At 53.2% G+C, this 25,563-nt stretch overlaps 7 protein-coding genes across 7 annotated transcripts; 4 read left to right on the forward strand and 3 right to left on the reverse strand.

Annotated features, from left to right (window-relative positions):
- Positions 1-366: 366 nt before the first annotated feature.
- On the forward strand, positions 367-1,795 carry AYL99_10572 (isocitrate dehydrogenase [NAD] subunit 1, mitochondrial; the record flags this gene model as incomplete). The annotated part of the gene is made up of 5 exons (XM_018842078.1): positions 367-399; positions 479-542; positions 608-682; positions 753-1,656; positions 1,708-1,795. The coding sequence occupies 5 exons, from the start codon at positions 367-369 to the stop codon at positions 1,793-1,795; spliced, it is 1,164 nt and encodes a 387-aa protein (XP_018688239.1).
- A 1,027-nt stretch (positions 1,796-2,822) lies between these two features.
- Positions 2,823-4,225, forward strand: AYL99_10573 (hypothetical protein; the record flags this gene model as incomplete). Its single annotated transcript, XM_018842079.1, has 2 exons — positions 2,823-3,011; positions 3,347-4,225. The coding sequence occupies 2 exons, from the start codon at positions 2,823-2,825 to the stop codon at positions 4,223-4,225; spliced, it is 1,068 nt and encodes a 355-aa protein (XP_018688240.1).
- Positions 4,226-4,707: 482 nt separating this feature from the next.
- AYL99_10574 (hypothetical protein) lies at positions 4,708-5,178 on the reverse strand (the record flags this gene model as incomplete). The annotated part of the gene is made up of 1 exon (XM_018842080.1): positions 4,708-5,178. One exon carries the CDS (start codon positions 5,176-5,178, stop codon positions 4,708-4,710), a length of 471 nt encoding a protein of 156 aa, XP_018688241.1.
- A 5,044-nt stretch (positions 5,179-10,222) lies between these two features.
- On the forward strand, positions 10,223-10,431 carry AYL99_10575 (hypothetical protein; the record flags this gene model as incomplete). Its single annotated transcript, XM_018842081.1, has 2 exons — positions 10,223-10,253; positions 10,301-10,431. 2 exons carry the CDS (start codon positions 10,223-10,225, stop codon positions 10,429-10,431), a joined length of 162 nt encoding a protein of 53 aa, XP_018688242.1.
- A 1,550-nt stretch (positions 10,432-11,981) lies between these two features.
- AYL99_10576 (hypothetical protein) lies at positions 11,982-16,489 on the forward strand (the record flags this gene model as incomplete). The annotated part of the gene is made up of 8 exons (XM_018842082.1): positions 11,982-12,148; positions 12,259-13,979; positions 14,036-14,601; positions 14,662-15,076; positions 15,142-15,367; positions 15,454-16,028; positions 16,089-16,184; positions 16,245-16,489. The coding sequence occupies 8 exons, from the start codon at positions 11,982-11,984 to the stop codon at positions 16,487-16,489; spliced, it is 4,011 nt and encodes a 1,336-aa protein (XP_018688243.1).
- An 854-nt stretch (positions 16,490-17,343) lies between these two features.
- On the reverse strand, positions 17,344-21,813 carry AYL99_10577 (hypothetical protein; the record flags this gene model as incomplete). Its single annotated transcript, XM_018842083.1, has 1 exon — positions 17,344-21,813. The coding sequence occupies one exon, from the start codon at positions 21,811-21,813 to the stop codon at positions 17,344-17,346; it is 4,470 nt and encodes a 1,489-aa protein (XP_018688244.1).
- Positions 21,814-23,970: 2,157 nt separating this feature from the next.
- On the reverse strand, positions 23,971-24,852 carry AYL99_10578 (hypothetical protein; the record flags this gene model as incomplete). The annotated part of the gene is made up of 1 exon (XM_018842084.1): positions 23,971-24,852. The coding sequence occupies one exon, from the start codon at positions 24,850-24,852 to the stop codon at positions 23,971-23,973; it is 882 nt and encodes a 293-aa protein (XP_018688245.1).
- Between the last annotated feature and the right edge of the window lie 711 nt (positions 24,853-25,563).

The following is a 25,563-nucleotide window of genomic DNA, read 5'->3' on the forward strand; positions in this document are numbered from 1 at the left end:
ATGATATGGTGGGATTATGATCGACGTTGGAAAAGAAGGGATAGCAGACTGCATGCATTTAGCTTTGTCGTAGTTAACAGATTTACTGAGTGCATCCCATCAAACACACATATCCCAAGAAAATGCCTCGTGCCACATGCCTCACAGCGTCGCTTAATCACCCGGCGAGTCCGGATTGGCCGGCCGACGTCATCCTGATTTGCGGCCCGGGATGCGGCGCTGATTGGCCAGGAGCTTCATGGCCCTTTGCATCAGAAACAAAAGCTCCTCCACCTGCGATAAGTTTTCTCTGCTTTACTTTCCGCCCACCACGACCAGGAACGTCCTCGAACCCGAAGTCTAGTTGTTGTTTGACACTCCGCTGCAATGTCGCTGGCCAGGTCGACTCGTGGCGCTCAGGTGAGAACCGGGGTCCCTCTCCCAAAGCTCCCCTCAAGTGCTAGCGATCTAACATGGCTTTTTTTGCTTCTTCCCACAGGTGCTGTTCCGTGCTGCTCAGCGGGCAGCCAGGCCCCAAGCTGGTTCGCCCTTCCTCGCACGATGTGAGCATATCTCTCGACCGTGGTCCCTGTCCCTTCGATGCTAATCTCCTCGTTCCCGCCTCTAGCCTACGCAACCGTCGAATCCGACATCTTCAAGCCTACGAAATATGGAGGGAAATACACGGTGACATTGATTCCTGGTACGCGCTGGCCCTCGAGCTCCGCGGTTGGTGAGAGGTGGTCGTGCTCACGCGTGGAAACGTGCAACAGGTGACGGTATCGGTGCCGAAGTTGCCGAAGCTGTCAAGACGATTTTCAAGGCCGACAATGTCCCCATTGAGTGGGAACAGGTCGACGTATCGGGCGTCGACTCGGGCGATAAGCACTCGGAGGACCTCTTCAAGGAGTCAATAGCGTCGTTGAGGCGGAACAAGCTGGGGCTGAAGGGTATCCTACACACCCCGATCGAGAGATCCGGCCACCAATCCTTCAACGTGGCACTCCGACAAGAGCTCGACATCTACGCTTCGGTGGTGTTGGTCAAGAACATCCCCGGCCTGGTGACCCGGCACAAGAACGTCGATCTGTGTATCGTGCGTGAGAACACTGAGGGCGAGTACTCGGGTCTAGAGCATCAGTCGGTGCAAGGCGTGGTCGAGTCCTTGAAAATCATCACCCGGGCCAAGTCGGAACGGATTGCCAAATTTGCCTTCTCATTCGCGCTGGCCAACAACAGGAAGAAGGTGACGTGTATTCACAAGGCCAACATCATGAAACTGGCCGATGGGCTGTTCCGGAACACGGTCAAGAAGGTTGGGGAGGATTATCCTAGCTTGGAGGTGAACGATATGATTGTCGACAACGCTTCGATGCAGGCTGTGTCGCGCCCGCAACAGTTTGACGTAATGGTCATGCCCAACCTGTACGGAGGTATCCTTACGAACATCGCGGCGGCGCTGGTGGGCGGGCCCGGTGTGGTCCCTGGTTGCAACATGGGACGAGACGTTGCGGTCTTTGAGCCTGGCTGCCGACACGTTGGTCTCGACATTCAGGGTAAAGACCAAGCTAACCCCACCGCCCTTCTGCTGTCGGGCACCATGCTTCTCAGACATTTGGGTCTTGACGAGCATGCCAACCGGATCTCACGGGCGGTGTACGATGTGATTGCCGATGGGTAAGTGTAGATCTCCCTGAGGTGGTGAGTGAGAGACTAATTCGTTCACAGCAAGGTGCGCACGCGGGACATGGGCGGCGATGCTACGACGCATGAGTTTGTCCGGACCATTCTGGACAAGATGGAAGCCGAACTGTAAGATGTGATATTCGAGCTGGGAGTGATGGAGGTTCTGAACACGTCGACCGTGGCTGACTGAGGGTGCACATGCAATTGCTTGTTACTTTGATTAACACTGATAGCCCAGCATTGAGTTAGAGATGGAATCCTTATGGGTTTCTGGGGGTCTGCCTGCTGATCCGCAACGTCCAACTATATCGTACAGACGCACCAGTGATATATGCGTCCATCTCCATGTTCATCGCCTTGCGTTCCGTCATCTGCTTGTCCTGCCCTCTCATTGCTATTCCTCCTCGGTCGGCACTTTATCCACTGGGGTCCAGCAGTTGATGTCTGTCCGGAGGAGTAGTAAGTATGATGTATCCCACCAGCCCAGACACACCACAATATACTTGTACCCCGTAATTACATGCAGAACAATTCCAATCGGGCCGAGCAGCGCCTTACTGCGTCGAGGTGTGGTCTCTTGAGTCTTTGATCATGTTAAGCTCGGCAAGTCCCAAGGCAATGCCAGCACTGAATGCCAAACCTCGGTCCAGCACGTCTGTACCGACCGACCCGACAACCCACAACGCAACCCCACACTTTTAGGGGGGGCGGAGAAGACCATGTCAGTGTTTACCAGTCAACAACTTTTGAGCCATCTAGCTATCTCATCCTGGGTAAGACGAGATGACAGAGGCGCTTGCTTGAGTGATTGATTGTCTTTTTTATATAAACACCGAAAGCACCGCCCGCTCGCTCACCCGGGGGTTTCTGCTTTCTGCTTTGGTCTCAGACGTCTGCTAGTGAGTGGTGTTGGAGCTATACACACACGGTATTACAGACAGTTACCTCCTACTTACTTGCTGGACATAATATACACACACATATACTGAACACACACATACATACATACAACATAAGGAAGAGAGGGGAGAGGAGGCTTATCTGTTCTCACTTTTCATCGACCACACACACACACTCTCTCTCTCTTTCTCTCTCACTTGATTCTACCGACTACTCACCTCGTCACAAATCCATCGCCACCCCCCCATACAACAAACATGTCGTCCTCATCCTCCTCCGTCCCCGCGCTCAACACACCCCTCACCAAGCTCCTGGGCATCAAGTACCCGATCATGCTGGCGGGCATGGCGCGCACGTCGGGCGGGCCTCTGGCGGCCGCGGTCTCGAACGCCGGCGGCATCGGCACCATTGGCGGTCTGGGGTATACGCCGAAGCAGTTGCAGGAGGTACGTGCTCTTTTTTTTTGATTGGATTGAGTGATTGAGTGATTGATGGAGTGAGTCTTGAACTCTTGATTTTACTCTTGCCCGTGTCTGTGTTTTGTGCGCCGGGAGACAGAGTATGAAAGAATGTTCAAGGATGGCGCCGCGTGGACTGGGGACTATAGATCGAGCATGAAGAAGAAGAAAAGGGGGAGAGAGACCCCTGGCGTATGGAGCATGGCGCATGAAGGAAAAGAGGATGGAAGATGGAAGATGGGATCCTCTCCCAAAGACTACGCTCTCCTGCTCTGCTGTACCCCTTGGATTTGGACTGACACGTCTCCTTCCTCCCGGTCTAGATCATTGACGACCTCAAATCCAACCTCACCGACCCCTCACTCCCCTTCGGCGTGGACCTCGCCCTCCCGCAAGTCGGCGGGAACGCGCGCAAGACCAACCACGACTACACGCACGGGCAGCTGGACGAGCTGATCGAGGTGACGATCCGCAACGGGGCCAAGATCTTCGTGAGCGCGGTCGGGGTGCCGCCGGCGCGCACGATCAAGCGGCTGCACGAGGCGGGCATCCTGGTGATGAACATGGTCGGGGCGCCCAAGCACGCCGAGAAGGCGCTGCAGGCCGGCGTCGACATCGTGTGCGCCCAGGGCACCGAGGGCGGCGGCCACACGGGCGACATCGCCAACAGCATCCTGATCCCCGCGGTGTGCGACGTGGCCAAGAAGTACCGCTCCCCGCTGACGGGCGAGCCGGCCCTGGTCGTCGCCGCCGGCGGCATCTACGACGGCCGCAGCCTGGCCAGCTCGCTGATGCAGGGCGCCGTGGGCGTGTGGGTGGGCACGCGCTTCGTGGCCGCCGAGGAGAGCGGTGCCAGCCGCCTGCACAAGGAGGCCGTGGTCAGCGCGGGCTTCACCGACACCCTGCGCACGCTGGTGGTGTCGGGCCGGCCCCTGCGCGTGCGCCTCAACGACTACGTCGCCAAGTGGGAGGCCCAGCCCGAGCGCATCCGCGAGCTCACCGACAAGGGCATCGTGCCCATGGCCTACGACCTGGAGCGGGAGGCCGACATCGACGTGCCCTTCCTGATGGGCCAGGTCAGCGCCATCATCAAGGACATCAAGCCCGCCCGCCAGATCGTCGAGGAGATGGTCACCCAGGCCGTGGACATGTTGAAGCTCGGCAGCACCTATATCGAGGCCGGGCCGAGGAGTAAATTGTGATCTGGACAGGGTGATGAGGAGGACGCGTGGGTGAGGTCGTCTTGGGGGACTTCTTTTGCCGCCGTGTGAAAGCGATGTCATGCCTGCGGACGGATGGACTGATCTCTTACCGTGGCAGTGAGGTGTCTGGGCAGGAAGAGGGATGGAGATCGGCTACTTGAAGTATCGAGGGCTCACCATTATCAGTATCTGCTTCCATGGTCGTGGAAAGAAAATGCTTCATGCGCATTAGCTACCAAACAGTACCTCGTACAGCTCGCTCAATCCTTCCTAATCCCTATGTACGCCGTCATCATCGTCTGTAACCCTGTGTCGACATAACAACCTTGCCGTTGCCCGTGTTGGTTTGGTTTCGCCTTTTGTAGTCCCCGTGCCCCTTATCTATGCTCTCGTATCGTATACAATTGAACACAGCGATTGACTGTTCTTGGTAAAGATGGATCGTTCTCGTTGCTTGTGCAATGGTGTCCGGCAGTGCTGGGTCAACCAATCTGCGAAGTCGTGTTGTTGCCCTTGTACACGGTCCCGTGGACCTTGACACTGATCCCGACGGCAATTCCCACGGCGGCTCCAACGATGATCAACCCAATGACAATCTTGACCAGCAGACGCTGACGTGGAGTCAACCGGGCAAACAACACGCATCCTCTCTGCTTCGGTTTTGTCATGCACTGCTTCTCTCGCTTCCAAAACTTGAACCTATCTCTGGCCGCCGAGTTCTGTGCGTCTTTCTTCTCTTGGGTGATGGACGGTGAAAGGTTGAAGGTGCCAGACTCGAGGTCATGGATAGAGACCTCGATGGGGTTGCCGGGCTTTTTGACGTCAAAGGACGGTCGAGGGGAGTCATGGTTGTAGAGGTAGAAGGGGGAGGTCACTTTGGCATTGCAGCAGGGATCGAATTCTGACTTGGGCTGTTGCTCAGTGAGCTCGGTGCCTTCAACGGTGGGAGCCATCGTGGCGTTGGTTCAAGTCTGGAGAGACTGATGCAAGTCGGAAGAAGTGCAGAAAGGTAGAGATGTGGTCTTTTGAAGCCAATGCTCCTGAAGGGAAATAACTGTAAAAGTGCCTAAGGGCGAAGATGAGGGTTTCAGAAGCCCATGTTGAACCGAAAGCGTCAAGTCGATGAGGGTGTTGTCTCGGGACGTTGGGAGGAAGGGTGTGTTTGGTGTCTGCGTTTGGTCGTTTGGTGGTAGAGGCAGGTTCAGGTGTCAGGTGCCAATCTGTCAAGCTGGATCCTCGAGGAAAGGCAGGAGCGGTTGCAGGGGAGGTCTGGTTGGGTCAGTTCAGCAGGGCAGGGTCATGTCAAGATACTGCCACCGTTGAAGGACACGCGTACGGCCGGCTGAGAACTGGGAAGTCGTACGAGTCGGAGGCGTCGAGGAGAGAGAGGGAGTGGGAGAGAGGCTGGTTCTGGGGATTCACTTTTCACCTTTCACATGGGCCGCATGGGGAAACCTACGGGGGCAATAATAATATATTTGGGGCGCCATGATCCATGATTCTGGTCCCGGATGTGGTGTTTGCTTCGTCAGCCCACCGATTGGAGCCGAAGCCCAGTGCAATCAAAGGTGTCTAGGCTGCGTACCGCTTTGACTGGACAACATGGAAGAGGGCTGGTACCGGAGATCAACAAAAGACGCGCCACAAGCTGTTCCCCGTTGACACTAGCGGCGGCCCCATGTCGCTAGTGGTGCTAGCCTCCGTTCCGACTCAAAAGGGTGTTTCGCTCTAACTATGTTGAGTCGTCCACCGACTCAGGTCACGTGAATGGTCTGCCTCCTTTTCTTGAATGACGTCTGAGTTGGTGGAAGGCACGATTACAGTCAGTCCAGAGAGGGACATGGCCAGGAGCCAAGGTGTTGCCAGAAGAGGTAGCTCTTTAGCATGCAATTCAGCAACGCATAGATCAGGAAACGGATGAACTGATAAGGCTACAGTTGAGGCTAGTGAGGCTGGGAAAGCCCGTCCTATCACCACTGCCAAAGGATGCTGAGATTACACGGATATTGTGAGGGTGCACTCGCCAAGGTAATGCCCAAGAACGTGAGAAGAGTTGTTGTTTGCTGTTGCCTCGCTCTTACACGATTCCCTCAGCCATGCCCTATGCCAAGATGCTCGCCACCTCGTCCATGACATCGTATGTAGCAAGGTCATAAGTGTATCTCGAAGTGCAAGAGATTGACCGGTGTACCTTGTCAGTACAGTATCGTTGCATAGATTTCAGTTCGCTTGGCGTGGCTTCGGTCTTTGTTTCTAAACAAGCCCCGACTTGGCGGATTCTAGGCACAAACTCTGTTCACATCACGTATCTGGTCCCAGACAGGTTCTTGGTAATGTTGTTTTATCCTGCAAAGAAGTTCTGCCTCTGTTATCTCATACGAAGTGCTGCCCCTAGTTGATTCAGATGCACATGAAGGGTTCAACCAGCTTTACAGAATCCACATCCACAGGTCACTATGCAACAACGAATCTTGCCCTTCGACCACCGTGCCTCTTCCACCGTTTCTGCCCCCCATCAAACTCTTTGACAAAGAGAAAGAGCGTTCAATTTCCGTCGACGGAAGTCACAGTAGGATTATCAGTGGTGTATGTAACCTGGTGGGTTGTCCTTGTCTGCCAAACACTGATTGTGTAGCTGTCATTCGGCGCATGAAAAGTGTAGTCATAAGTGTCCGTGTAATTGAATGTCAACTGATAGGTCCATCCGATGATCTACTCCAATCTGTACCAGGTGATACCTGTTATTTTGCCAAAGTCGGCACTTGTCTTGTCTGAAGCTCCCGCAATCCAGTTGCACTGTACGCCCTTGAAAGACGGTCCGCTGGCCTCGACATCATGAACACATCCCCCTTCGTTCTCAGTCGTCCCATTCAAGTCTACGGCTCTATAGTAAAACGTCTTGCCATTGTCAGACTTCTTCGCGGTTCACCCCTCAAAGTCGCCCTGTGGGGTCCCTTAGGTCCTGATCGTTGGAGATCTCGGCCATGGTGAAAGTCGTATCCAGTAACAGTGATGTCTGGAACTCGATATGTTGCGAGGTTGAAGATGGATTGGAAGATTGGAAGTGGTTGAGCACAACCTTCTTATGCTTTTTATGCGACATCATGTTCATCGCTTTCTCCTCGTTCGTCCGGCTGCTCTAGGACATCACCTTCTCGTTGAGCAGCAGCTGGATATCTCGAAACTGGAATCTCTCCCGATGAATTGTAGACGCAGTGTGTCAATGACATATGCGAGAAGGCATCCACTCGTGACAGTCGAAACGATGGCACTCTGTATTGGATCACATGCTACCAAGCAGGCCACGTACTCACTCACACCCTTCTGGCCCAGTATGGCAGGTCTGCAGGTCTGAACTAATGGTGCCAATACGACATAAGCGGTGAATTGTCTGCGGATGAGATATAGGCCAGACCATCGGCCACGTGTTCATCACTATCAACCAGTAGCCATCAGTGGCATTGGTCAAGGAACCTATTTAGACATACCGACCTAGATTCCCCTTCCAAATCGAACAACTCAGTCGTGGCATCCTGCGTCCAGCTTGAATTGATCTCGTAACAAAAGGGCCACTTTCGCCAGCGGGTCGAACATTATCTTTGAACACTTCAGTCCTGACTAGAGATCCATCATGTTAGAAGTACCAGCCGATAAAATCTCAGAAGGCAACGACGTTGTCCCGGAATCTGCAATTGCAGGGGGGCCGGGAGGACACATCCATACTCCTGTTCATGAGACTCTCACACTAGCTGCTCTGATCATCAGCAGGTACAATGTGACTCAAGGGACTACCTTGTTCAGTGCCAGTAACAGTGATTGGGGAGTATACTTGGGAACAGTGTAATTTTCTGCTCTTCAATGACAGTTCTAATGAGAATCATGAGTACTCAACAGGACTCGAATGGGGTTGGAAGTACAAACAGGGAGCATCGCAGTGGGCAAATAATGATTCCCAAAAAATGAAAAATCCAACAGGCCGTTCTCATCCGGGAGATCTTCAATTCCTTCATTGTATGGCATCTACGCCTGGAGAGCTTCCTACAGAAACAAAGCCATGTTCATGAAATGGCTTGAAGTTTTGTGGAAGCTCGCCAATGGAGAGGACGGTATTACTCCCGACACCATTGTCAGCGCCACAGGTCTCAGCGAGTTCTGTCCAGATTTTTCCTCGCCGCCTAATTGGAAACCACTGAGCTATCTATTCGCCCGTGAGTCTACATTCACTGGTGTAGATATCCAGCGGTGAGCACTGGGTAGCATATTCCACTTCATTCAGAACTCGTATGCCTTGGCGCACACAAGACGCACTCTGTTGAATCCACAAAACAGAGCATCCGGCAGTAAGTGAAAATCATATGAGCCACAGGTTACTGGTCTAACACATTCGTCAGAGCCACTTCGGTTTCAACCAGGGATTGCCGATCGATGGGGTGCTGTCGAAAGTTTTCACGTGTACAACAGGCAGAACGACGACCTGCACTCACTCTATGATCATTCCAATGTACCGATCCCGAGTCCGACAAATTTGAGCAATCTGGATCAATTCAATGGCCTCATTGGGTGTCGTGACGCCGTCGATAAATGCATAGATCTCATTCAGCTGAAGCAAGGTGGTAAGACCTGGAATACCGGGGTGAGGACCTAACTTGACACAGTCGTGTTTCCAATCTCGCGGACGCCACGCAGGCGAACACTCAGGTATGGCCGTAGTTCAAAGGGCTGGACAATGGAGCGAAATGGTCGATGTCGTGCAGGATGGGGTCATGTAGAGGCCATAGTAAGATCTCATCTCGAGTCCACTTTTACATGAATGCGCCCCCAAATTACTCAGTGTATCTTGCGGCCATCTCATGCCACACCAGATCGTTCCCCGAGAGTGACCCCGGGTAATCTTCCGTGTCGAAACTGAACAATGCTGTCTTTCTGTCGTAGTTCCAAGTTCAGGGATGGGTCTAAATTACTGAGGCGTACGTTTGTATTCACCTCGTGTATGCTGCTGTTATGCATGGATAGCGCCGCCCACCGTTTTCGTTTCACCTCTCGGCAGCACTGCCCTTGCTTTACAAGCGAGCTAAAACATCGGACTAACAGTCTTCATCGTTGGGTGTATCGCGCACCTGCACAGAGCGGGTGGTGCGTTCTACAGGCTCGACTTTTCTCCTCCAAACGTGGACCGACTGAAGACGAGCACAGTAGTGTAGAACCGAAACGGCAGCAGAATTTCAGCCACAAAATCTCAGCTGAGGAAGCTGCTACTACCCATCTTCCGAGGGGTCCTTGACGTCCTCGAGTCTGGATTATATCTTTTTTCCCTTCGTCGTCCAGCTATTTGACTATGACCATACTGACGCAGGCAATCGACTGGATATCTCGATGAGCTCAAAACGTGGCGTCTATTACGGTCAATGGCAATATTATCGGTAGCACACGATGCATCACGCATGTAAGGGACTCGAACTTCATCCTGATACAGGGTCAATATGTTCTTTCTATTGATGAGAAGCAAATACTACAGCAGAAGGGCGTCTTGATCCAAGAGTACGTTGCTGAGTGCACGTATGTTTGTCGATACAAGCCGGAAGATCTCCAGACGTTGCGTTCTTTGCCGTTCCTTTGGACTACCGATATGTAGGCTCTCCAGAGGTTGCCTCGGAGTGGATCGATTCTATACAAGCTCGGAGGGCTAATCAATGATCGACAGCTACCATGCACAACTCAAGGCGACCAATTCGTTGAAAGACATTATGCAGAGAGAGGCCGACCGGACAAGTTATGAGGTGAATCAAATACTCCATAATGTCCCCAATATGACCTCGGCAGCCTTGGCCTCGTCCGTGACACAGGCGGCGGGAGTCAGCGTAAATGACCTGGAGATTATGCCCAATAAGACAAGGATCACCTGTCGTGACTATGACATATCCTGATCCGCCCAGTGCTCTTCTGTAGAAAGATGTGAGCCTTATCGTGCGTGCCGATGGTGTTGAGAGACATGGTAACATGAGTAGTGTTGACGGAGTTGATCATACCAGTAAGACATACTGTTGCATCATGCACCAGGTGCTAACTGAGGTGCAGACAACGTCGAAAAGGTCATCTGGGACAATGTCCCTGGTACAACCGCCACGGTCATTGTGCATGCCAATGCCTTTACTATACCAACATCAGAACAGACATTTGCAGTGGCATGGGACATTCGTAGCCTTTGAAGGGGCTCTCTGCACCAGATGCAGAGTACCTTGTTAGGAGAGCTGGGTCAACAGAGCCATGTTGCAGAGGCAAGCACAGGACATCGGGTCGTGATCTAAGGGAGTGCGACGGTACTGGTGGCTGTCCAATGTCCTTCATGAAAGGGATGGGGGGTTAAATTCGTATGGGGGTCGGGTCTATATAAGCAGCTTTCTCTGATTGGATCGTGCTTGGCCGTATCTATGCGGGGGGATCCACTTCAGTATGATCGCTTCCTGGGAGACTACCGCAATAGGGTCTAGAGCAGGACGGGACTGTTGGCGGGGATTGAATCCTGGCAAATGTTGTCTTACGGAAGGAGCGGTTATGACAGACCCTGGCAAGCTGTTGATTGCTGGCCAAAGAAGCTCTCCACCCTCTCTCTGCCAGCGACGTTGGACTCTGGCGAATCTGTTAGTTTTTCTTGCTCTTGGTGGGAAGAGTTTTCCATCCACACATAGCGGTTGCCGGGCAGTGCTCTGCCTCATCTAGCCCAGGTGTTGTTATGGTGGGTCTACGTTAGCAGGAGCGCCACAAACTGACAAAGCATTCCAGGGCCCATCCAGCATCCAGCAGCCGCGTCGAGAACGTTCGTTCAGCCTTACTACTTACCTATTGGCCCAACCTCTTCCTGTTTTGTTTGTTGACCCTCCCTCAGCCTCGTCTGTGCCATCCTCGTATTATTCCGACAGAGCAAGGAATTGAGATGGCAAGCATGTGCTCGAGACCACACCGCTTGTCGTGCTCCCGGGGAGACGCTCAGTCGTGTCGAAATTCCAGAAGTCCATCCGTACGCGAAACGCGGATATGCATGAAATGCGGCAGGCGGACGGCGTGTGTCCGGTGCGGGACTTCCCACGACAGGACAGGGCGAGATAAGACGCGGGCTGTACATAGAGACCTCGACTTCGTAGGTTGGGTAGGTCGAAACCAACCCCTGTCCCTCGTCCTCAAGCGGTTAGAGCCGGCAGGCTGCCATCCGACCTCCCCTGGGGCCGAGACTGGGGTTTTACAGGGTTTGTATGGCACGCGGAACGCCACGAGAACGCCGCGAACGTTCAAGACGACATGATCCGCACCGGGGGAAGCGGGTTCCGTCGTGACAGCATGCACGTACCCCAGTGTTGTCACCACGCTTGGCAGGGTTGTAGCTGGCAATGTCCTTTGTGACCGGTTTTAGTCCACAGAGGGGGAAAGAGAAGCACCAGTGGCTGTTCCTTTGAATCTTTTCTTTTTCTCCTCCAGCGACAGGCCCTACACTAGAGGTGAGGCCCCACAAGGGTATATGAGAGCAGGCCCTCCCCCCTCGTGTCCAGCCTGATGATGCCCAGAATCATTCTCTGGTGATTCGGCTTTCTCTGGCGTCAATTTTGTAAGGTCCCGATTGCTACACACTTCTTGCTTGTAGTGTGAGCATTGACATCCATTTCGACCCTTGGGGCCCCCTTCACTCCTTCCCCGGAGCATGTTTGGCTGGGACGATACCGCGATTTTTCCAAAGGGAATCGTGTGAGATCACTTTCGCCTCGAAATGAGTACAACTTCGTCCGTCGACCCACGCAGGCGGCCTTCAGGGGACGATCCGGCTGGTGAGGATAGTTGGGACCCTGAGCTGTTTGATCTCGACCGCCTGTTGAATGATGATGATGACGAGGAGGAGCTCCGGGCAGGTGTGGTACATACGGGATTGACGACGTCGTATGTCCCTTCTTGGACTTGCCGGGAGGCTTTTCGAGAACTATATCAAAACTGGTACTGCTTCATGATCCTGGCTCTTGCTGCCCCTTGCTGACGTTCCATTCCGCTAGGAAGGACGCCATAATTGCATCGTTTGAGCTTGACCCAAGGTCTTTTCGGCCAGTCTTTGGAGAAACCCGTACAGAGATTCACATAACTATCCGCAGAGAGACTGGACCGTCTTCAGAGCTTCTGGGATTCATCCGCTACAACCGCAAGGCTGGGTTTGTTGAACTGACCAACTTCCAAGCGCGAATGCAGCGCAACGACTTGGGCTTAGGCAGGTCTTGTAAACGGGATCGCGACGAGCTTGCCGGGTGCCATGGTGAGGGGTTCAAAGTGGCCGCTGTGGTGTTGCGGCGCGAGGGGCATTCTGTTCGATTTGCTGCCAGTGAGTACTATTGGAGCTTTGGGCTGAGTGGACGCTACCGCACGAATCTTTACTGTCGGTTGACATTGGCCAAGGCCGAAAGGATCGAGAAAAAGAAGTTGTACTACGCAGTTCAGCGTGCGAAGCCGAACTTCAAGAGGGCTCTTACATCGAATATCTGGGAGGATGTGTCCGTGAGAATCGGCAAGGGCAAAAACAGTTCTGGACGCCCAGTCTCAGAAAATGATTTTCGTTCGTGGCTGACAGTCTCGATCGATCTCAACCCGCCCTTGCCCGCTGACATCGTCCAGACTCCCTCCGGCGATCTGATCCTCGACACCCGCTTTGCAGGGCACATCTACCTCAAGGGCTTGAAGATCGAGGGACATTCTATTGATTATGTATTTGGGTATAACTTCGCACGTGGATCCGTTGGCCGTGATCGAACCCACATGAGCAAACAGTCGGAGGAGACCCAGATCCTCGGCGATATTTGGGAGCAGGCCATCCTGGCTCGACGGCCTGATGTGATCGACACCTACATCAAACTTCTGTGGGAGCAGAAGAAATGCCCCGAAGTTGCTTTGGCCAGTGATAGACTTTCACAGTCGTCGGCGTGTGTGGTTTGGAAGCGACTGAGGATAATGGAGCCTGATGCCTTCTTTTACTGCGAGGTTGATCCTTCAGAAGACACATCCAGACCTGATGATGATGCCGGCAAGATTGCCCTGATCTCAACCGAAATCCGCAAAAAGGCCGTCGTGGTTTCGCGTGCCTTATGGGCCTTATTGAGAAAGTTTTTGCTCGTTCGGACGCCTTACGAAGAACGCCTCCGCTTGTTTAAGTGGTCAAACCCGATAAAGGCCGATAGCACACCTTTCGGTGCCAACGTGCTCCGAGCCCTCCTAGCGTCATTGACTTTACATCCAAAGCTGAACGACTTGCGACTTCTATTTGTTGACGGTGGGGGGACGGATGTCGACCTGGCTTATAACAAAGAGGCGAATTGGGTACAAATCCACGGCAAATGGTTCAATTTTGAAAAGGTCCACATGAATGGCTTGTGTGAGGCTTTGCGGTTGACAAACGGCCGGTATACTGGCCAAGAGGCATTCTTTTGTGACCATGCTGCAGAAGACCTTTTCGAGTGTCTCCTTTCCATGACGGGCACCTCCCTAGGAATCACCACCCTAGGCCATAGACGTCTGCGACAAGCCATACGTGAACAGCTCGCATTCATGCCTCGGATCGTCCGTGCCACACCAACTGGTGCAACGAATGAACTCGAGGTGCGCTGGCTCTCCAACGAAGGCGGTCTTGTGTCGGCGACCTGCAACAGGAATATCTGCTACTATGTCACCCTCCACCGGGAAAGCTCGTGTCTGTTCAGGGGATATCGGACGGTGCATGGTCTTGAGAGCGGTGTGTATAGGTTGATGTCGCTTTGTGTGCTTGACGTGATGCTCACGCGAAGACAGACAACCCCTCGTCCGATGACCATCCCTCACCACATGCGTTGCCCATTTGCTCAGACATCACCACAGATTGCGACTGCCCGTTCCAGATTGTTCCCAGGACTCTATCACGAGCCACTTTCACCGGTTTAGACCCCGGCAAGTTCTATATCGCGATGGTTGCGCGTGAGGAAAGCAGGTCGTTTTTCGCGCTGGCGTCAAGATCAGCGACATTTCGAGGGCTTCCCCTGCATCCAGGTGTTACAGAGAGCCCTCATGTGGCAACTAGTGGCGTCAACGGTGGCGAAGGGGCCCAGCGGGGTCGGGACCAGGATACAGTCAGTCCAAGACTCGAAGGGCTCAACGAAGATATTCCAGACAGCAGTAATCGAGTCACCAGCAGTGATCTCAAAGCATCAGGCCAACAATCGCGGAGGCCACTCTTCTGGAAAGGCGTAGCGGTTGGCTGGAAGGTTTTGAATGGTCAAGAAGCGTTCAGAAAAGATGAGGCTGAGTGGCAACGGTGGCACACTGAGGATTTGGCAGGCGCGTTTTCAAAACTCCTGGCACCTCGAGAAAAGCATCACACAGTACGTCGAGCTTCCTGCGGCCGTGAGCTGAACGACAGACTGATCTTGGATTTGCGACAGCCGACGTTTTACCCAGTGGCGAGCCTTGAGTGCGCCCACTTGGACTTTCATTTCGTGAAAGACGAATACGCCCTCATCCGTCTCGGCGGTGACGGTTCCTCGGAGTATGTCATATTCATTCACGAGATCTCTTTCTGCGAAGAAGGACATGAAACCGCCACCGCATACCTTCTGGTCACCAAATATTCGAAATTCTGGTCGTTCCATGCCGATCTTCAGCCTCCCGGTTTGGACAGTGGCAATGTGGTCGCAGATCAGCTAGAACTGTTGCTTCATTTCGCAGACTTCAACAAAATGGGCATGCGGGATGACGCCGAGGTCATTCGGTTGGACGATATTGTCTATGCGGCTGATCTGATGGCTTGCTCCAAGACTGGTCCCGGTGGCGTAGAGCATGTCCTCCAACCGCCTTCAGGTAAGCAAAGAATACTCTCGACATGGCTCTGATGGACGGCTGACGGTACGAATCTTCTTATTCAGCCGCGGAGGATAACACTGTGTTCTGTCGTTTTGCGGTCCGAGGGGCGACGTCAGACGAGCCAGTGGCTTGTTGGACGCCCCTGGCGTCTCACCTGCTGCAGCGGCGTGATCGCTGGCCGGCGCCACAGTTCATCAATGCCTCGAGGCCTTCCGTCGTCGACTTCACGCCGGGTATCCTGGGTCCGGCCGAGGGATTTTCGCAAGCTGGCTTTGATATTCAAGCTGCGTTAGGTTTTGACCAGGAGCGCCATTTATCATGGAAGGCATGCATAATCTAGCTCTGCAGATCCGATTCTCTCATTGACCTATTAGCCAGATACGACACGCGGGGAGCCAAGTGTTTGATGGGCCACCGAAAAAAGTCCTCGACGACATCTATTCTGAGCAACTACGGCCCCCGTCGACGCCGAACCCTGCGCCGCCGAATATTGCACTGATTGCTGGAGGAAACGCACCTTTTCGCCTGAATGATGAAAATGATGCTATGCCATCCACTGAGCAGTTTGTCTCCACGCTTGACCTTGTCAATATCGCTGTTGAGAGCCCGGGTAAGCCAGACTTTCTGGTGATGCTGAGCTCACCGGCTGTGCTCCATGGATCAGTAGTATCGCGATTTTTGGCGACCATAATCAACCTTCTTGAGCACAGACGGTCCGTCCACATGAGGCTCTGCCATCTCCAAGCGTACGGGCTTCCGCAAGCACGGAGCGTCCTCCTCTTGGTAGCTTCTCCATTTTGCGCGCCACTTCCCTGGTATCTGCATTGGCCCTCCCTACGTACACCACCACCCATCACGCTCCGTGATCTGATTGCTGACCTTGATTTTGACAACTCTCGCATGGGAGCCGAGCAAGAGCGGGCATTTGTGTGTTCACCGCCTCTCGAAGGTGAGCACGAAGATCGCAGTCGCAATGCATGCCCAGGGCATGTCTACAACCATCAAACAGGGCGGCAGGTACCACCATCTTGCAACATCTCTCTGCAGTGGGACACTGACAGCCTCGTCGCCCTCTCCTGCAACCCTCTGCCACGGATGCATCCCGGTAAGAGACCTCAGAAGACCCTTCTCAAACTCTCCTGTGGACTAACATTGCATCTCACAGGACGCAAAGACCTTCTCACTGTGCGGGAGTTGGCTCGACTCCAAGGTTTCCCTGATGATTTTGTCTTCTACCAGTCCACACCGAGGCAATATCAAGATGTATGGGCGGCTTTGCCTCCAATAATCAGCAAGCTCTTGGGAAAGACTATTCTTCACACTATCCAGGGCTCGCTCAGGGCTAGGGTGGACGGTCGTCTAGAGGGTTCACGGGTTGCAAAAAGAGCGAGGGAAGAACGCAGTGAATAGACGCCTCGTGTCAATCCAGACCGACGCCAGGACAGAAAATGACTGGGTGATCGGAGATGGAGGAAGAAAGACAGCGTGAGACTTGGGCATTTGCTCACTTTTGGGCACGTCGATGCCTTTGAGGTTGAGCAACCTGGGTGAGGTGTCTGATGTCGTCGGTATTGAGGTCGATGGCTTCGCTGTTGCCAAGTTCAGGTCGATGCCAAGCCTGCGGGCCGGTGACGCTGAATATGTGATGAGCTCCATATAGTCACATAGTCTATCTGCAGCTTTCATTCCACTTGTCTCTTCTAGCCCCTGTCGCACGGACCTTTGAACCTAAACGTTAATGCCTTAGAAACCTGTGTGCATATACGGATACCCACCACGGAGTGGATTTCGCAAGCCCACAATTCCAAGTGAGGGGGGAGAGGAGCACAAGCCAGGTCGCTGTCAGCGGGAACGGCACGAGGCTGTCACCCTATTCCATCCTATAGAATCCTACGGCATTATGCGCCATATGGCCCATATCCTCAGCGGGAAGGGCTGCTTCATTGCATACTCAACTATCCCCGATCCAACACAACCGAGGCTTACGGCAAGCATCTCCCTAGGAAGGAACGGAAGGTACAGAACAGAACCCTGCGTTTATCCAGACTCTCTTGTTGTCATTAACCTAGGTGTGGAATCCCTCGGTAGTGCTCGGATATCTGGCAGACAGACGGACTCTCTGCGATGGAAGGCGAAATGGGTGCTTGATCTGGATAGGGAACACACTAAATAGCTTTTGGAGAACGTAAGGCTAACCCTATCAAGGTATCTCGCGAACATGTATGTACTGTAACACCATCCAATGCCAAAGGATACCCACAATGCTATGACTCTCTGAAGAAATCTTCTCGCACAATATGGCTCTTGTCGCACATGCCCCGGAAGATGCCGCCTGCCTCAAACAGATTGATGGGAGTATCCAGTTCCGCAATCCTTCCTTGATCCATCACGCAGATGCGGTCATAGTTGATAATGGTCTTCAGTCGGTGAGCAATGCATAACACCGTCTTTCCGGCAAAACCAGTTCGCATGGTTCGCTGAATCTTCTCGTCGGTCTCAAAGTCGACCGAGGAGGTCGCTTCGTCACAGACGATAATCTGCGAGTTGCGGACCAGTGCTCTGGCCAACGCCATCAATTGCCGCTGGCCTAGCGAATAATTCAAGCCTTCTTCATCCACGGGACTATCGAGATGGATTCGGCTGGCTCCCGCTGGTGCGTTGACGTTCGACGTAGATGTGGCTGCGGTTTGGGCGGTATCAGGACGATCAGCTTTCTCTGTGGTGACCATCTCATCTCCCACGAGATCCGCCTTGCGCAGTGCTGCCCAGAGTTCCAAATCTGAATGCTCGTTGAAAGGATCAAGATTAGACCGGATAGTGCCTCGGAACAGCGTCGGATCCTGCGGGATGATGGCTAGTCGTGACCGCAGATCGTATAATCCAACAGTTGAAATGTCAATGTCGTCAATCTTGATCTGTCCCGACGTGAGTTCTGTCAATCGGAAAAGCGCTGACATGATCGACGACTTGCCAGCCCCGGTACGACCGACAATACCAACCCGCTCCCCACCTCGGACTTGAAAGTCCAACCCGTGGAGAACAAGCGGCAGGCCTGGTCGATACCTCATTTCAACTTTGCTGAAGGTGATTGCTCCCGCTTGAGGCCAGTTGTCGGGTACCTCGGCACCTTTCAGCGGTGCCTCTTCCTCCAGCTGAGTGCCATAGTAGTGCAGACGCTCCGTTGCGTTCATGTTGTTTTCCACTTCAGCCAATTGACGAACAGTAAACTGGATCATCTGTACAATAGCTAAAACATATGACAACACCAAACCCGCTATGCTGGGATTAACATCAAAACGATCTGTCACCACCAAGATGCCAGTTACAAAGACAAGCATATTTCCAATGGCGTCAAGTCGGGTAGATAACCATCGCTGGTTTGCAAACGTCAGGTAGTATGCCGAGTTCATCTGATCAAGGGCGTCCCGCAAGCGTGTCGTGAAATAGTTTTGCAACCCGTAGGCTCGAATAGATGCCACTCCTGAAATAGACTCCGAAAATCGTGCAAACACTGTGGACCGGAGAACCGCTTCATGTCGTTTCATTTCCCGTGCTGATGCTCTGTAATAACTCGACGCAAACAGGAATAAGATGAAAAGGGGCCCTAAGGCCACCGCAAAGAAGTGGAAGTATGCGATGATGAGGGCAAAGACCGAAGTGATCATGGCCAAGGTGAGGAAGTACATCCTCATAGCGTCGGTCAAACTGTTGTCCATCGAGTCGACATCCTTGGAAAATCGGTTGGTAATCCGGCCGAGAGGAGTAGTGTCGAAGAAGGACATGGGGGCGCGGAGAACTCGTGTCATCGCTTTTTGCAGCATGACCCTGCTAGCATTGGTGCCGCTCGTGGAAAGCAGAGTCGAAAACGTGAACATGAGCAACGCTTGCGACAGCCCGAGACATGCGTATGCGGCAATGTAGACGCCTTCCGAGAACCCGAACTTGTCACTCGTCCACCAACTGAGCCACAAGCTGGTCACGATGTTGGCTCCCTGGGATAAAACCAGGGAGATGAAGATGAGCGGCCAGAGGATCGGAGATCCTGATGCACGAATATAAGCTCCCCAGACGGACCAGCTCACCGATTTGACAGCGCGCTCTTCTTGCTGCATCAGGGCCGCAGGTTTACCCTTCTTGGTCTTCTTATCAGGCTTCTGCTTCTCGGCTTTTCCATCTTGGGCTTTCGCCATTGCGCTTTCGTCCTCTTGAGCAGTCGTAGCCATCAATTTTTGAAAATCCACGCTGTTGCTCATCAAGTTATCAAAGGTGTCGATGGCCTGAATATGACCGTCTTCCATCCAGATAATCCGGTCACACCTGGAAAGAACGTGAAGCTGGTGGGTTGCTAAGATCCGGCATTTGTCCTTCATCAGCCCACAGATTGCCTTGTCCATGATATGACGGCCAACATGAGCATCCACGGCAGAGAGTGGATCATCCATCAAGATGATGTCCGCATCAAAATAGATCGCCCGCGCAATGTTCAACCTCTGTTTCTGACCGCCTGAGAGAGTGATCCCTCGCTCGCCGATCTCGGTCTGATCCCCTGCAGGCAGGATGTCTAGGTCAGGTTTCAAGGCGCAGGCATCGATTACATCCCTGTACCATTTGGATTTGTACGGCTTGCCGAAGAGGATATTATCCTTCAAAGTGGCATTCTGAATCCAGGCATACTGCGGACAGAATGCACGAGAAGAGGCCATCTTGATTTTGCCGTCTGTTTTGCGCATGTCTCCCGCCAGAGCGGCCAGAAGTGAAGTCTTGCCAGAACCGACCGTCCCAATAACAGCGATCAGCTCATTTCGGCCCACTGTGAAATCCATGTCATGCAGTTTGAAGGGTTCGACCTCGGTCGTCTCACTTGCAATGTCTTCATTGGATGCTCCAGGGGATTTCTTGTTCTTCTTGGCTGCTTTTTCGGCCTTCTTTTGAGCTTTCTTCCGTTCCTTCGCGGCCTTTTTGGCAGCCATGAGCTCGCCTCTCGTCTGGAACGTGCCAGCCCTCTCCATGTCTTGATTGGCAGTCCGTTCCCAAGTGAAGGAAGCATGTTGCACCTCTACCGCAGGATCCATGTCCTCATCCCAGATGATCTCGTCTTGCTGTTCCTCGCACAGTAGAAACTCTTGGATACGTTGCAGCGCAGTCTGGGCATCAGTAACCTGCCCCAGAACCAGAGGAAGCAAATTGAGCGGCATCCGTAAGGAGTTGAAGAGGGCCAAGGACGAGAATATCCGCGCGGGAGCAAGACCGTGGTCAGACAGAGAATACGTAATGAAGGCCAGCATTGCCGCGAACACTGGCATGGACATGGCGACGGCGTTGATGGCATTTCTGATTGATAGCAGGATCTGGACAGCTCTGATCTCTCTCTTGCGGATTTCCTTCAGCCGGTCCAGAAAGCTTGACTCCCATCCAAAGAATTTGACAAATCGTACGGAGCCCAGAATTTCCTGCGTCAGGCCCACACGCTGATCCGTGACTTTGTTGATCTTCTTTCTCCTGGCTAAGAGAGACTTAATAGCCTTAGTCAGGACGGGCAGGACAATGACCAGTAGAGCGTAGCCAGACAGAGCACTGTAACCAATGTTGATGCAGAGCACGACCAGGACGACGACGATCTGGATGGGTGACGTCCACATGATATGGAACAGGCCGGAAGCTTGATCAATACGATACGTATCAACACTCATCAAGTTGACAATCCTGCCATTGTTCCAACCAACGCCGTCTCCCGCAATGCCGGCCGCTTTGTCAGGGGTGACTTTGGGTCCTCCTTTGGGAGTAAGTCGCTTAGATAGTACTCGGGCAAGGCTTGATCTAGCCTCGTGCTTCTCGTCTTCTGTCTGTACTGCCGTCTCGGGCGCCCCCTCAGCTTTGATTGCTTTTCCGCCAGCTTTTGCCCGTCCGGAGATGACCAGAGATTTCTCAAAAATGGCGTTGATCAACACTGCCCTGCACTCTCCTCCGACCATCATACCACGGTAGATGAAATGATTGGTGGCCATCGACTGACACATTTGCATAAACGTGATACCAATGACCAAGCCAATGCCATGGCCAATGCTGGGAGCTTTACCACCGAACTTGTCGGCGACCCAGGCATCCGTAGCAAACTGAATCAGGTATCGGGTGGTGAAGGGGGAAAAGACCTGGAACAGGGCAGAGAACAAGGCACACATGGCACCGAGCAGAAACTCGCCTCGAAAGGTGTCGAACAGGGCAAACATCAGAGGGTTGCGTTCTCCTCGAGCAACACGACGTTTGAAAGAAGCCGACAGCTTGTCCCTCATGGTTGTGGCGCTTCTATCGGGGTTGACAAGCCAAATGTCGTTCAACTCGATGGGCCGCTTGTAGCCCGTGGTCATGAGAGGATTCATCCATTGGAACAGCAGGAGACTGAGGAAGCTCGCGTTGTATTCTCGACATACTGTCCTCTCCTCCGGTACAGGTGGAGGGTTTCGGCGGAGGGGATTTATCCTGTAACGCCATGGTAATTTCTGTGGCTTGCTCTGGGGTACATAGGCCGGAGTGCTAGCTTCAGTTGCTTCGGTCACGGTCGACTCGACCTTTTCTAACCGTGTACTGTCTTGGCTCCTGCCTCGCCCTTCTCTTCTCGTGTCCCTGGGGACTTCCAAATATTGTACTCGCTCATCTCTCTTCTCCAGATCCTGCTCTTCGACGTCGTTCCGGGAGAGGGCGCGCTCGACTTCTTTCTCGTCATCAGTCTGCGCCATAGCGGCCGGTTCCTGTCTAGGGGACTGTCAACAACGAGTGAAAGGTTGCGGAGTCCGTCGAGCAGTCCATGACGGAGTCACTCTCCAGGCGGGGAGGGGGAGACAATATTATGTAGTGTCACGTCCGAAGAATCGGTGACGGGAGGAATGAGAACCGGGCGGTTGATGACTAGGGAGGGGACCAGGATCAGGCGCAAAACATCCTCGGTGTTGTCGTAATGCAAGGTCGAGCAGCACCTTTACGGCAAAGCGGCCACAACCGAAAGGAAAGGTGTTGAGCGAGCGGAGACGTTCCTCTGTCTTCGAGCTAATGGCAAGCAGAGAAGCTGGCCGGCAGGCTTCTCATGATGCAGATGGTGGGCACAAGAAACGGGAATTCGAGCCATGTGGATTGGGCGGCTTTGGGCTTGCATTCTTTCGAGCCTAGCAGGACGGACGCACACAGACTCGGTGGGCGGGTGTTGAAAATCTGGACATCCCCAATTGGCGCACGCGAGACGAAGCTTGTATGTGTCCGGTTGCCCCAACAGAGTCAAGTGGGACGATACTGGCGGTGCCGGTGATGCTGCCACTGGAGCTTAGCAATCCAAACGCCCCGAGCGGGCAATCTTCAGATCCCCGCAAAATTCATAAATGAATCATGGCTTTTCTTTGATGGTTGAAATGGAACAACTATTCACTTTGTTGCCGCTGTTGGTGGAATGTGGGTGGGGGAGCGGCCTCACAAAGTGGATGTTCCTTTTTTTGCCTCCGCTGCTGCAGTCTGCAGGCAGCGATTAACAATCACCAGCGACCGTCTATTCATGCTGGAATGATCTCACCACCGAGGGGGTGGCCAGCATCATTATCGTGATCCCGGTACCTGGCTGCCTAGAACCCCCCGCCACCTCAAGGCTGGCTCGAAACTCTCCACGTTTATCGGAGCGAGCACTACATACGCCCAAACATAGATTCTTGTGCAGGCAGAGACCGCCATTTCGTCCACCGAGAAATTCCTGACACTGTGTGCTACAGGGCGGCCATTCAGCGGTAGAGACAAACCACGAGAAGCTGCGGACATTATGCATGACTGCCTGAAGACCGGCTGCTTAACCCCACTGCAGCCTGGAATCCTTTTTGCCCCGGCAGATGACTCCTTGAACCTCGCTACACATACCTAGCTGGGTAAGACGTGCCGGCAGGAGTGAAAAACATCGAGAAGGGCCTTTTATTGACGTCCGGAACGTTGTCTTGACTGCGGTCCTGACGCCTATAATTTCGGCGCCGAGATGCTTTCAGCACCTTCCGAATGAGAATGTGGAGGCAAACATTGTGGCGTCTATTCTGGCTTGAGAACCCGAATGAGGACGATAGCAGACACCCCACCGGCAAATCGGCCCGCTGGCTTACGAATGTCCTTTGGTGTTGTCCATGAGCAATGCCTGAATCAAGGAGGAGGGACGGCGCCGGGGAAAGGAGCTTCAAAAAAAGTGCTGAAGAACGACTTCCTTCGGCAAACAGCTAAGATATTATTTGTGCGCTTTGTCATTGGCCGGTCTCTAGCGAAGCCATTACCTACAATGCGCTGCGAGACTGGCGGGACAGATATTACCGCTCAACGCCGTTACCCGAAAGAATACTGTAGATAGGGACATCTGGCGGACGCCCGCGCCTAAGGACGAGTACCTACGATAGCTCGCTGGGGTACCGGTAAGTCGTCTTGGGTGCCCGAGTTTGTACTACCCAATGCTTGTCTACCTACCTAGGTGCCTATGTATCAATTGTCCAGCATTTCTGTTCCTCTTCCCCGGCCCTGTCTGCGCCAACTTCCGGAACCGGTCCGTTGAGCAGTACGCTCGGACATAGATATGAACCTGACATACCGGACAGGAGCCTGATTTGAAGAACTCGGAGAGAAATCAAAACAGGCTACACAGCAATCACTCTATGCAGCGCCTACACCTCTGCTTTCCACTCTCGTCGTCACGGTCGTCAAATGGCTGATCGGCCCCGAAGAGCTACAGAGAACATTGTGCCTCCACCAAAGGGGCAGTTGATCCAAACCACTGGGAGTCTCATGCTGAAGATGGTCCTTCGGGCGGGTAAGCTATGCTACAAGGCTCCCTCGAGAACGCACGTTTGATGATGAGTCGGCCCCGACACCGGCTCCCCAAGTTCCTAAAAGTTTGTGCTCGCTGCGACCTCTGTGAGGATATCTGTGGTCCGTCGCAATTCAGTGACCTTTTTGTCGATCCCTTTCCAGGAATCTGGGCCAATGATCACTCTCAACAGGTTTTCTCTCCTGATTAGCTCCCCTGCTTCGCCTTCTCCTGTTGCAGCTTGGAACATGACTTGAGCAGCCTTGCTAGGGTCTCCCATTGCGACTTTCGGCAACGTTGAAATGAGTTGAAGTCTTTGAGTCACCGGGTGATCACCGCGATATTCCAGTGACGGTTCAATGTGTTTGCCAGTACTCGAACCGCCAAACTCCGTCCTGTATGCACCTGGTTCAATGATGAGAACCCTAACCCCAAATTGTGCAACTTCCTGGCTGCAAGACTCGGATGCAGCTTCAAGTGCAGCCTTGCTTGCTGCATAGACGCCGCACGCAAGGCCTGGGGCGATGCCCTGTGTGCTGGAGACATTCATGATCACCCCAGATCTTCGTTTTCTCATCCCAGGAAGAACAGCCTGCATGATCCTCAATGGTCCAAGAAAATTGACCAACATCTGGTGGACAGTGTCGGCGTCAGGTATATCTTCCAAAGCGCCCAGAACGCTTATGCCCGCATTGTTGACGAGTATGTCAATGCCGCCGAAGAGGGGCTCTGCAATTTGCATTGTCTTGTTGATTTCGCCTTCTGGCTGTGTCACATCGAGCATGAGCCATTTCCCGCCGCAATCCTCAACCTCCGACACCAAGTCTGGCGTCTTTGAAGGGTTGCGCGATGACGCGATGACAATGTGGCCCTTCGCAATGGCATATCGAGTCAAAGCAAGTCCCAAGCCTGCTGACGATCCGGTGATAAACCAAACTGGTGGTTTTGCACTGCTGGACATTTTTGTGCGAAGAGTGCAGTGAACCGATGGTTGCGCTTGGAAAGAGAATGCAATCGACTCTCAGATTTGAGAGAAGGCAGCAAACGATGAAGTTTTTGTACAAGTTGGTGCCCGTGTAGCGTTGAGAAATGAAGGTATCGGACATACACACGGAGTTTGCATGCAAGTCTGTGAATGCTGACTTGCTGGAGCCTTGATGTACTCTGATCAGAAACTTACCTTCTGTGTACTTGTCAGCTCTGTGATTGATCGACTCTACAACTCTACATCACAAGTCTGCGCGAGCCAGTAGAGTATTAGTCGGCTCTGCAAGCCGCTGACTCGACCTGATTCAACTTGTGTCCGTGTTACCTCCGCTGCTGCTCTGGGTGTGGTGTTGATTAGTACGACAAGGCGGACTGCAAAGAAAAGGGAGATGTGTGCAGCATCGCACTCCTGCTAGACGATCACATCAAAAGCCTGGGTATCTTTGAGCCGTCGACATACGTTCTCTAATAAACCAGGGACGTAGGGACATAGGCCTGGAACTGCCTCGGAATTGGATCGGATGTGGAAAAGGTGCAGTATTATTTAGCCGCAATGTGATTGGTCGTCCAGTTGGCAGCACTGCACGCCACTTGCCCTCCTCTTCAATCCAATCTCAATCACCTTCACAGCTACTCTCCGCTCCCATCCATCAGACTATTTCCGGCTCTGTGCCATCAGTGCTGT

Source organism: Fonsecaea erecta (genome assembly GCF_001651985.1).
Source record: "Fonsecaea erecta strain CBS 125763 chromosome Unknown Scaff12, whole genome shotgun sequence".
In the NCBI taxonomy this organism is placed as follows: Eukaryota; Fungi; Ascomycota; class Eurotiomycetes; order Chaetothyriales; family Herpotrichiellaceae; genus Fonsecaea; species Fonsecaea erecta.